Source organism: Coenobita brevimanus, chromosome 97, assembly GCF_032717465.1.
Source record: "Coenobita brevimanus isolate Jiangsu-jjx chromosome 97, ASM3271746v2, whole genome shotgun sequence".
NCBI classification, from domain to species: Eukaryota; Metazoa; Arthropoda; class Malacostraca; order Decapoda; family Coenobitidae; genus Coenobita; species Coenobita brevimanus.
In genome coordinates, this window is record NC_137050.1 from 38,642,952 (window position 1) to 38,655,799 (window position 12,848).

At 41.4% G+C, this 12,848-nt stretch overlaps 1 protein-coding gene across 1 annotated transcript in view; it reads right to left on the bottom strand.

Annotated features, from left to right (window-relative positions):
• Positions 1 to 628: 628 nt before the first annotated feature.
• The window catches only part of LOC145413659 (sialate:O-sulfotransferase 1-like), a 40,700-nt gene continuing 28,480 nt past the window's right edge, over positions 629 to 12,848 (bottom strand). The window contains exons 5-6 of the mRNA XM_080283315.1: positions 11,632 to 11,785; positions 629 to 821 (exon numbers count right to left, since the gene is read on the bottom strand). Coding sequence (XP_080139441.1) covers positions 629 to 821; positions 11,632 to 11,785 — 347 coding nt within the window. The remainder of the gene's footprint in view (positions 822 to 11,631; positions 11,786 to 12,848) is intronic.

Below are 12,848 nucleotides of genomic sequence, written 5' to 3' on the forward strand. Positions count from 1 at the left end.
AAGAAATACTGTGAGATGGCTTGAGGATGAGAACGAAAGACTGGCTAGAAGGGTATGAGTAGGAGTGGAGTGAGGGGGGGCGGGAGAGACTGAGTATGAAATGGAGGGATGAGATGGAGAGAGATATATGAGAAAGGGGGCGAGAGTAAGGGAGAGGGCAGTCTGATGGCAGAGGACAGGATACCATGGAGACAATTTGTGTGTGATCACCTCTTACGGGATTTAGGTATCTGGCCATAGACTGATAGATAAACCCTGCGGGCAGACAGGAGGAGGGAAAACTCTCCTAGCTTTCCCGTCCCATAGCCTTAACTTCGTCTTCGGGAACATAGGCAGGCACACATGCACATGTATTCACACAGGCACATGAACAGGTGCCAACATAAACAAGGAATACTTAATACCGATAAAAGACAAGGCGTTTGATTTCCTTTCATGGGGTCCTTGGAGTCCAGCAAACTTTACAGAATATTTACTCAGTAAAACTGTGGAATGACATCGCTGTCCATAACTGTGCACGCACATTGGTCCTGGTATGTTTCTCCCTGGTCCTGATATATCTGCGTAGATGATAGTGTAGTGTGGAAGGAGTTGGTACCGTATTTTCTTTTCTTTTCCTAATGGCTATTTAGATGATATTGTAGTGTGGGAGGGGTTGGTAGCCAAGCAGCTGCAGGGTGCGGTTGACTCTGGTCGCAGCAACAGTCATCATCTTCTTCTCTCCTTCAGTGAAAGGATCAAAGTCCTTGGTGCCTTGTCGCTTGAAGGAGCCGCTCAGGTGCTTCGACACGCATGCCAGCCGACCCTCGTCCACGGGGGCTCTGGGGGCATGAGAATTGAGAAAGGTAAAGAAATAACTGCCCCACAAACTTCTAATAATGCAGTTTATGTTAATTCCGTCTTAACTGCACAATAATAAAGGAGGTGTGTGCTTTTGTTGATCAGAAATAATAAAATTATATAAAAATATGATTTCTCTCTCTCTCTCTCTCTCTCTCTCTCTCTCTCTCTCTCTCTCTCTCTCTCTCTCTCTCTCTCTCTCTCCCTATTACAAGGAATTTGTGTAAACAGGGATTTCACGAAATCCCTTGGGGATTCGTGAAATGAGTTTTAAACTGGGGTGGGTTAATGTGGGTAAGGTTAATTTAGCTGTGGTAAGGTTTGGCAGGGATAATCTAGGCTAAGTTTAGGTTAAGTTAGGCTAGGTTGGTTAGGTTAAGTAAAGGTTAGAGTTAATTTACATGCATGCTTAACATAAATAGCATTCATATTAATTAATCAAACCTAACCAACCAAGCGTAATGTAACCTAAACTTAAACTAGATTTTTCCTGCTTAACCTAACCAAGGCTTAAATTAACCTTACCCACATTAACCCATCCCAGTTTAAACTCACTTCACGAATCCCCTAGGGATTTCGTGAAATCCCTGTTAACAAAAATTCCCTGTAATTTATATATATATATATATATATATATATATATATATATATATATATATATATATATATATATATATATATATATATTGTTACGGAACAGAGAAAGATAATGTACACTTTAAGTGAGAATACTAAAAATCACTACTGTCCCGTAAGGTTCCAGGTTCAAAACAAAAGAGTTAGGTAAAATTACAAGTTAAATTTTAATGCTCAAACTAACAACAAAACATTCAGGACTCATAAGGATAATGTAATGGCAAAAACAATTAAATATATGATTAACTGCAAATAGCCTCTATTAACACGAAATTAGCAAGAGTAAATTTATCTAAGTCAGCCCTGATAAAATGAAAATACACTGGGTAATGCTCAGTTAATGCAAGATAAATTATTACAGATACAAAATATTATCAAAAATGGCTGACAGAAAGAACCTTTACATAAATCACAAAAAAACCTCACTAGGCCTAAGAATTAACCCTATGCTACACAGCACAAGAAAAAATGCAACAACACTTATACTTAAATTACACAGCTGCTAGATGGTTGGAGACTTCCTGAGCACTCACAATAATAACAACTGTACAGGGGAGGACAGAGATATGAACAAAATGAGGAGTAGATCTAAGTGGCAATTAATGTAGAGACTGAGCTCATTATATAGGGGCCAGCAGAGCTTGATACAACTTGTAAGAAGGACGCGCAAATGAAGCCTAGGGGACAAAGAGCTGAAAATCCTGCTCTGAACAACAGAAAGGACGACTTACTCTACTATAACGGTAGAAGGGGAGGACTGAGGCAGAACACGCTCGTGATCAAACATGCAGCATACTGTGCGTTAAAACTACACAAAGGATGATGAAATCATAGGCTATGTAACACCTCCCCACAAAGAAAAAGAAATTTACAAAGGAAATTTCTTATTACTCTAAAACAATCTGTCTAAAGTCTAGATAAGCAATCTGCAATAACATTTTCTTTCCTAGAGTTACAAAACATGAGATCTCCCTAGCACGTTCAGTCATAGGTACTTGCCAGTATCCCTTTAACAAATCAAACTTACTTATGTACCTAGCCTTTCCGATCTTGTCTATGCAATCTTCCACACGAGGGAGAGGGTAAGTGTCTGTTTTGGTTATCTGATTAACACGTCTGTAGTCAATGCAAAGCCGCTGTGACCCACCCGGCTTAGGGACCAGAGTGACAGGAGACCTCCACTCGCTCTGACAGGGCTCAATCATCTTGTGGTCCGACAGGTAGCCAAGCTCCTTCTGGATGAGAGGAACTTTCACTAGGTTCACACGGTAAGGAGGCAGTTTAATTGGCTTTGCGTCTCCAACATTGACATCATGCATCAACACAGTGGTTCTTCCCGGAGTAGCACGGAACACTTGCGGGTACTCTTGCAGTAATGCCAAAAACTCCTGCCTTTCCTCGGGAGGTAGATGAGAAAGCTTAGTCTGGAGATCATTCATGATATCAGGATTCTTCCCCAAACTATCACTCAGGCTCATACTGCATGGGAGAGCTTCACTTGCAGACTCGGGTGGAACAGCTACAGTGCAGACTGGATTATTTTCGTCCCGCCTGTGATATAACTTTAGCATGTTGATCTTACATAGTTGCTTGTTCTTTCTACGATCCGGTGTGGTGATGACATAGTTGACATCACTGGATTATTTTCGTCCCGCCTGTGATATAACTTTAGCATGTTGATGTTACATAGTTGCTTGTCCTTTCTACGATCCGGTGTGGCGATGACATAGTTGACATCACTGAGTTTCTTCTCCACGAAATAAGGACCACTAAACTTGGCTTGAAGAGGCTGCCCATGAACTGGTAGCAGAATCAAAACCTGATCTCCTGGCTGAAAGTGGCATAACCTGGACTTCTTATCATACCAAGCCTTCATCTTCTCCTGAGCAGCTCCTAAATTCTCTCTCGCCAACTGTAAAGCAGTGGACAGCCGTTCTTTGAACTTCATCACATACTCCAGCAGGTTGACGTCATCTTCCTCCGACAGCCAGCATTCCTTGAGTAACTTAAGGGGTCCTCTTGCTTCATGGCCAAACAGTAGTTCAAAAGGTGAGAAGCCCAGTGATTCATTTGGAGATTCTCTTCCGGCAAACACAATGAATGGAAGACTTTTATCCCAGTCTTTCTGATGTTCCAGACAGTATTTCTTGAGCATCGATTTGAGTGTTTGATGATATCTCTCCAACGCTCCTTGGGTCTGGGGATGGTAAGCTGAAGACGTGATCTGGGTGATGCCCAACTCTTTCAGAGACTGCTTGAAAACGTTTGACATGAAATTACTTCCCCGGTCTGACTGTACCTCCTTGGGCAGACCAAACTTTGTGAAGAACCCTAGCATTTCCTTAACCACGTTCTTTGCTGAGATATATCTAAGTGGAATGGCTTCAGGATAACGAGTAGCCATATCAATCAGGGTCAACACATAAGAAAATCCTGAAGAAGTCTTAGGAAGAGGGCCCACAATATCCACCAACACACGGGTGAAAGGCGCCTCAAAAGGAGGAATGGGAACTAGAGGTGCAACCTTTTCGGTCTGATTACCCTTCCCCACAACTTGACAGGTGTGACAAGACTTACAATACCAGGAAACATCCCTGAAGATACCTGGCCAGTAGAAGTGTTTCAAAATGCATGCCACAGTCTTCCTCACTCCAAGGTGTCCTGCCAAACTGGAATCATGAGCCACTCTAATGATATCCTGCCTACAAACACGAGGGATGACAACTTGATGTACAACCTCCCATTCACAGTCGGCTGATGCTGTTGGGGGTCTCCACTTCCTCATAAGTACTCCTGACTTTATATAATAACAAGTAGAAGCACCAGCTGACTCTTCCTCACTGCAAGCAGAGTTAGCTAGACCTTTCAACTCAGGGTCAGCAACCTGCAACTCAACCAACTCTTGACGAGACAAATTATCAACACTACGGGGTACTGCCTCATCTGGTGAGTGGTCCAAATTAGCAAGAAAAGTGTCAGCTAGGATAACATCATCATCATCATTATCCTCTAAGTCACGAGTAACTTTAGACTTAGCCCTAGTGACAGCACATGCAGGGAACACATCAGGGACATCACAATCCTGGGCCGCAGCCACTGGCTCACTAGACAACTGAGGAGCTGGACACACTTGACTTCCACCAATATCATTTCCAAGTAAGAAAGTTACACCTGACATTGGGAGTGTCTCAACTAACCCAACCATAACGGAACCATTAACAAAACCAGACTCTAAATTCACTCTGCACAGAGGGACAGAGAAGTAATTATTCCCTACACCTTGTAAGATTACAGTTTCATCAGAGGAATTAACATTAGAGCCTAGAACACTGGTCAGCATAAGGGATTGGCAAGCACCTGTATCACGATATATTTTAACTGATTTCCTGTTATTACTGTCCAGAGGACTGACAAAACCATCAGACAGGAAATTAGCACATGAACTCTTGAGAGTGTCACCCACGTTACTGCTCAAAAGAGGAGCTCCATCATGAGAATTTAAGTTACCCCTCAAAGCAGGTTCAGTTAACTCAGTTAAAGAATTATGGGAACTCTCAAGGGTGGACACTAGACCAATTGACTGAATATTTAAAGACTCCTTTTTGTTCACATCACGCTGTCTCCTGAAACATTTCTCCGTAGTATGACCAAGCTTACTACAATAAGTACATTTACTTTTCTGAAATCTAGAGGTGAAGCTGGTATTTACTTCCTGAGAAACATCATCTTTATTCTCTCTCCTGTTACCTGTACTCTGAGTAGAGGCAACGTACTTACTCTCAGCTTTCCCTTTTTCTTTAGAATATCTTTTGTGAGTGAGAACATACTCATCAGCTAAAACTGCAGCATCAGACAAATTATCTATTCTTCTCTCATCAAGATATAGGCTTACATCTTTACTAATACACCTTTTGAAGTCCTCCAGCAAAATCATCTGCTTAAATTTACCAAAATCAGAATCCACATTCCTAGAATTTAACCACTGCTCTAACAGATCTTCTTTGATTTTTGCATACTCAACATGGGATTGCTTATCTTGCTCATAAGTTGTCCTAAATTTTACTCTATAGGCTTCACGAACAAGCTCATAGGCCTTAAGAATCAAGCTCTTAACGACATCATAATTATCAGATTGATCCTGAGGCAAAGATGCATAAGTTACTTGAGCTTTAACGGTGAGAACAGTTTGAAGGAGTACTGGCCAATACTGTTTGGCCCAACTAAAACCTGTAGCTACCCTCTCAAACAACTGAAAATACTTCGTTAAATCAGATTCATTAAAAGGAGGGACATGTTTAACATTTTTAGCCACATCAAAATCATCAGAGCTAGATGATCCAGTTCCACCTTGTTTCATGCGATACTCATGGTCTGCCTGAATCCTGGCAATTTCAACTTGTGCCTCAGCCTCCTTAGCACGAGCCTGAAACTCAGCCTCCTTAGCATTTGCTTGAAATTCAGCCTCCTGAATACGTGCCTGAGACTCCGCCTGCTTAGCCTGAGACTCCGCCTCTTTAGCCTGAGACTCAGCCTCCTTAGCACGTGCTTGAAATTTAGCCTCCTTAACACGAGCCTCCTGCAGGGCTAGCTGTAACTTAGCTAATTCAATCTGCGTTTGCTCATTTGGAGGAGTTACATTAAACAAGCTTTTATTAATCATGCCAACAATTTGATCTTTAGAATGATGAGAGTGAACTGCAATTCCCAATTGTTGAGCAACAAGCTTAAGTTCATTCTTTGTTCTGTTTTCTACATCACACACTGTTTGCACATTTGACAAAAAATCTTTGGCTTCATCAAGTGTAGTAATAGTAGACATCATGAATAAATCACAGTCACAAAATATCAAGCAATATCCTTATGATAATATCCTGAATATCCTGGTAAGAGGTCGCCAAATTTATGTTACGGAACAGAGAAAGATAATGTACACTTTAAGTGAGAATACTAAAAATCACTACTGTCCTGTAAAGTTCCAGGTTCAAAACAAAAGAGTTAGGTAAAATTACAAGTTAAAGTTTAATGCTCAAACTAACAACAAAACATTCAGGACTCATAAGGATAATGTAATGGCAAAAACAATTAAATATATGGTTAACTGCAAATAGCCTCTATTAACACGAAATTAGCAAGAGTAAATTTATCTAAGTCAGCCCTGATAAAATGAAAATACACTGGGTAATGCTCAGTTAATGCAAGATAAATTATTACAGAATACAAAATATTATCAAAAATGACTGACAGAAAGAACCTTTACATAATTCACAAAAAACCTCACTAGGCCTAAGATTTAACCCTATGCTACACAGCACAAGAAAAAATGCAACAACAGTTATACTGAAATTACACAGCTGGTAGATGGTTGGAGACTTCCTGAGCACTCAGAGTAATAACAACTGTACAGGGGAGGACAGAGATGTGAACAAAATGAGGAGTAGATCTAAGTGGCAATTAATGTAGAGACTGAGCTCATTATATAGGGGCCAGCAGAGCTTGATACAACTTGTAAGAAGGACGCGCAAATGAAGCCTAGGGGACAAAGAGCTGAAAATCCTGCTCTGAACAACAGAAAGGACGACTTACTCTACTATAACGGTAGAAGGGGGGGACTGAGGCAGAACACGCTCGTGATCAAACATGCAGCATACTGTGCGTTAAAATTACACAAAGGATGATGAAATCATAGGCTATATATATATATATATATATATATATATATATATATATATATATATATATATATATATATATATATGTGTGTGTGTGTGTGTGTGTGTGTGTGTGTGTTTGCAGTATGTATGTATGTATGCATGTGTGTATGTATGCATGTATGTACGTTCAGTATGTGTGAAGACTAAATCATGAATTCGTGTGGTATATAACATGAAGTATAGCTCGCTACAAGAAATGAAAGTGGAATACCGAGTTATCGTCTGTTCTTTCACGACATGTTCAGGGTAATCCAACTGTGAGTGAGAGAGGGTCAATATAATTGCTTCAATATAACTTAGAGGCCCCTCCAAGGGGGGAAATCACACCAGACGCGAGCCAATACATATCTAGCGCTGCTCGGAATATGACCTTGACCTTGACCTATTTTCACCAATTTTGAACTGGTAGATTTTCTTCCCCACTACACACCTGTAAAATTCTGTGATGATACCTTGAGCGGTTGCGAAGCTATCGAAGTAGCAGACAGACCTTGACCTACTTTCCCCAATTTCAAACTCGTGATCGCTTTTCTTTGTTTTCCCCTACTATACACCTATAGAATTTTGTGATGATTTCTTGAGGGGTTGCAAGGTTATTGTGCGAACAGGCACACACACACACACACACACACACACACACACACACACACACATACACACAAACTGAAAACAATTCCATAGGTATCCCGGCTGGTAATAAAAACAAATAATACAAACATAACTCAATATGACTAAATAATAAATGAACTGCTCACGTATACGTGGCTAATTACACAAGCAAATGAATATTTATTATGATCCAGTCTTTAAATTAAACTCATAACTGCACAGTATACTGATAAGTACATATAACATTTTATGAATAATATTCTAAAACAACAACATTTCAAAACATAAACTTATCGGTAACTGCGGGAGGGCTTACTATACAGCGAAGGTCTAGGTCCAGCGACGTCAAGAATATAAATTATAATGTATAGGGGCTGGCGCACAAAAACGTTTGTGAATCACAGATTTATACAGTAGACAAAGAAAAAAAAAAAGTTTAAGCGCAAAGCTACTTGTTAACCCTCGCTAGTCTTCACTGGAGTAGCGAAATCTGATCGTAAAAATAACGATTATGTTCGTCTTCTTTCTTCTTCCTTCCTTCCTTTATCAGTCATAACTCCAAACCAAAAGTCGTACACGAGCGTGTTAATCACCACAACGCTTACTGTAATCAGGGATGTTTCGCAAGGCATGCCTGTTATGCTTTCTCAGTGCTCCTTCTTGTTCATTTCTCCACATGATTTTACGCAAATCAAGGGAGAGTTTTCGAATGGGAGCAGGTTAAACAGGACATTCATTAATTCGTTCACTACTACAGGCTCTTAATCAGAATAACTTACAAAATCCTTTGGAGCTTTTTACAGAGAAGCATTAAAAAAACAGTAAAACAAGTTTTTTTTTTTTTTCCTTTAAATGTAGGCATGGGACAGCATATTCTTTTACTACCTCGACCTTGTTCCGATATTTTTTGGCCCACTGCCATCCCTGTACCTTCATACATTTCATTACATGTTTTTTATACGTACAGTTGCGTTCATGATTCCCTGGACACATCTGGAGGTATCTGGCATCCTCTTACTACACGACGTAGTATCAATATATGAATGAAGGCAACGATTTGTGTCGTGCCCGCTGATTGGTTAAGGAGACTCAATTCCATTGGTTACCAGTGTGAGAATAACAAATTACATTCTAAGCATCTCTAGAGTGTACTGTGTGATACTGTCAGTATAATGGTAGTGATATCACATGATTCAGTCGTACTAAGTAGATGTATCAGCATTATTTACATACATCTACAGTTGGTTAAACTGTAGTAATATGAGGAACAGCAACCAATGGCAACCTATGTTACATCTAGTTGGATTCGCTTCAAAGGATCGAGACAGAAGGCATATTGACCAGATTAAGTTATTGTTTCTGCGTAGCTAATTAATGTTTAACATGTTCCTCAATCCTCTGTTGCTGTGCCCTAACACTGTTTGACCTAAGGAGCTCTGCATCATTTCATACAGTTACTGTATAACGGAGCCCTGTGTGTGTGTGTGTGTGTGTGTGTGTGTGTGTGTGTGTGTGTGTGTGTGTGTGTGTGTGTGTGTGTTTCCATTGTATCTCATGAACGGCTTAAGGAATCAATATGAAATCTTCAGGGTATCAAGATATGGCCAAAATCGTGGCAGAGTTCGAAAATGGGCACTCGGGGTTAAGGTCAAGGTCACCAATATGGCTGTCAGAAGTCAAGTAATGTTTATCGCCAGCCTTTAACACCATTATATTTCATGAATAGCTTGAGCTATCAGCATGAAACCTTCAGGGTATAAAGATATGGCCAAAATCTTGGACTTGGCCAAACATATTCTGTCAGGCAACGATCATTCGGCTCCCGAACGCTTCTGTCATTTATATTTTATTTGCTTATACACATTTTTTTACAAGAGAGCAATTCGAACCCGACAGGTTCCTGCTCCTTGTAGCGTCTTGGGTGAGTGTTTGATTAGCGTCAGCGGATATCATATAGGCATACCGATCTCCATTCAGTAATTATTCATCATTAGCATTATCCTGTATAAGTTAAAACGTGGGCTCTCCGAACCTAACCTGGGAGGGATGGCAATCTCTATACCTCGTTTCGTACTGTGCGCTGCATTATTAGATTAAAAACTGCTTTTGACATCACCGATCAGTATTTTAATGCACAAATTCAAATCATAACTTATGTGCGATTCATACACTTATGCAAAGAATTACTATTATCCCGAAATAAATACCGGACTGTTGCGCAGTTACAGGGAGAAACGAATGTAGGACGTTTCGGCCACGGAAGTTTGGGCCATGGGTCACCAACCTAGGACGTTTTGAAGTGTGAATTGTTGTGAACCTTAACCTAACCTTACCTAGCCTAACCTAACCTAACCTATGCTCTACCTTCCGTGACCAAAACGTCCTAGGGTGGTGGCCCATGGCTCAAAAGTCCTTGGCCGAAACATCGGAGCACGGGGAGAAACAATTGTTCAAGCAAGCGACGCTCACGTTATTCAAAGCAAACACTATTGCTTATACTGTATGCTCTACGTGTATGTGTGTGTGTGTGTGTGTGTGTGTGTGTGTGTTTTCTTATAACACATATTAGATCGCTGCCAATGGGAAATAAATAATAATTTTTACAATTATGAATCAGATTATAAAAATGGTAGTGTGAAAGGAACTGACGCTTCTCTCCGTGAAGTTCCAACACATACACACACACACACACACACACACACACACACACACACAGGGTTCCGATATACAGTAACTGTATGAAAGATGCAGTGCTCCTTAGGTCAAACAGTGTTAGGACACAGCAACAGAGGATTGAGGCACATGTCAAACATCAATTAGCTACGCAGAAACAATACTTTAACTTAATCTGGTCAATATGCCTTCTGTCTCGATCCTTTGAAGCGAATCCAACTAGATGTAACATAGGTTGCCATTGGTTGCTGTTCCTCATATTACTACAGTTTAACCAACTGTAGATGTATGTAAATAATGCTGATACATCTACTTAGTACGACTGAATCATGTGATATCACTACCATTATACTGACAGTATCACACAGTACACTCTAGAGATGCTTAGAATGTAATTTGTTATTCTCACACTGGTAACCAATGGAATTGAGTCTCCTTAACCAATCAGCGGGCACGACACAAATCGTTGCCTTCATTCATATATTGATACTACGTCGTGTAGTAAGAGGATGCCAGATACCTCCAGATGTGTCCAGGAATCATGAACGCAACTGTACGTATATAAATATATCTATCTGTCTCTCTCTCTCTCTCTCTCTCTCTCTCTCTCACTCCTGTGTAATTTTTATATATCGTACATATATCTATCTATCTGTCTGTCTGTCTATCCATCTATCGATCTATCTATATCTATATCTATATCTATCTATCTATCTATATGTGTGTGTGTGTGTGTGTGTAATTCACCGGGTCGGTCAGGATCACTTTGATGGTCGTAATCGTCAGCTTTTACCCTCCCGGAAGGGAGCTGAGAGCTCATATAGTCCGATCTAAGGGCAAGGCTGTGACCTTCACACACGCACACACCAGTCCCCTTGCTCAAGGGGGACAGTAACCACCCACTTCGTCAGTGAAACTTTTCGCAACCTGAGCGAGGCGCGAACTCCCGTCCACCAGTTGGCAAGCGAGAGTGTTACCACTGCACCAGCGAGCGGTATGTGTGTGTGTGTGTGTGTGTGTGTGTGTGTGTGTGTGTGTGTGTGTGTGTGTGTGTGTGTGTGTGTGTGTGTGTGTGTGTGTGTGTGTGTTTTCTAAATGAGTTCAGACTACATAAAACACCGTCAGTTAAACCATCAGACTTTGAAAAAATTCAGTACGAAACCCGAGGAAGGCCAGGAGAGTCCTCAGTGTGGGAAGCGGGTGGGCCAAAAGATTCTCGTAGCGGAGGACGAAGACGGGTGCCTCTGACCATAGCAGACGATCCAGGGCCAGAGCCTCCCACTTACTCACAGCATCAGCCGCAAAGGTATGGAAGGCTGCAAGGGAACATGGGATCGCTCAGTAATGTAAGGAACACAGGTACAGACCGAAGCAACGAATGGTACTTCCTTCAGGAGACAAATCCATGGGGCAGGGATGCCTCACTTATCATTGTTTTTCTCATGAGATGTATGCTTACCCTCACACTCACTGTTTTGATACTTTTCTATCTATCTATCTATCTATAGCCCGACGCCCTAATCCCGCAAAGGGTGGCCGCAGACAAAACGCCTCCAAGTCGCTCTGCCACCTACCATTTGACTACCCCCCCCTTCCTCATATACCTCTCAACTCCATCCCTCCACCTCATCCTCGGTCTACCTCTCCCTCTCTCTCCCTCCACCTCACCTACATACACCCTCTTAGTCAGTCTTTCATTCTCCATTCTCTTCACATGTCCAAACCACCTTAGTGTATTTCTCCTAATCTTCTCAACCACATCCACATCCACCCCACATCGTTCCTTCACTTCTTCATTCGTCAACCTGTCCCTCCACTTCACTCCACATGCTCCTCTCAAGTAACTCATTTCCACTGCTCTCACGCTTGACTTGTTCCCCTCTTGCAAGGTCCATGCCTTGCTTCCATACGTCAGGGTAGGGATCACAATACTATCATGCAGTGACTTCTTAACTTCCATACTCACCTCCCTGTTTCTCATCACTGCTTTCAGTGTACCAATGACCTTCCCTGCTGTACCCTTTCACGCACTTCATCCCCCAAAGTTCCATCCCTACTCATCACACTACCCAAGTACTTGAATGCACTCACATTCTCCATATCCTCACCATCCAACCTTACTGCACACTCTGTGACTTCATTCCTCTCAAACACCATAACTATACTTTTGTTTACATTAACTTTCAGATTCCTCCTCCCACACACTGTCCCAAATTCATTCACCAAACCTTGCAACTCCCATTCATCTTCACTCAAAAGTACTGTATCATCAGCAAACAGCAACACCGGAAGCTTCCAAATCTCACCCTCATTCATTAGAGCCACCCCCACATCCACTGCCCTGCCCTGCATCTCCAGTACAACCCCATCCATGTATAT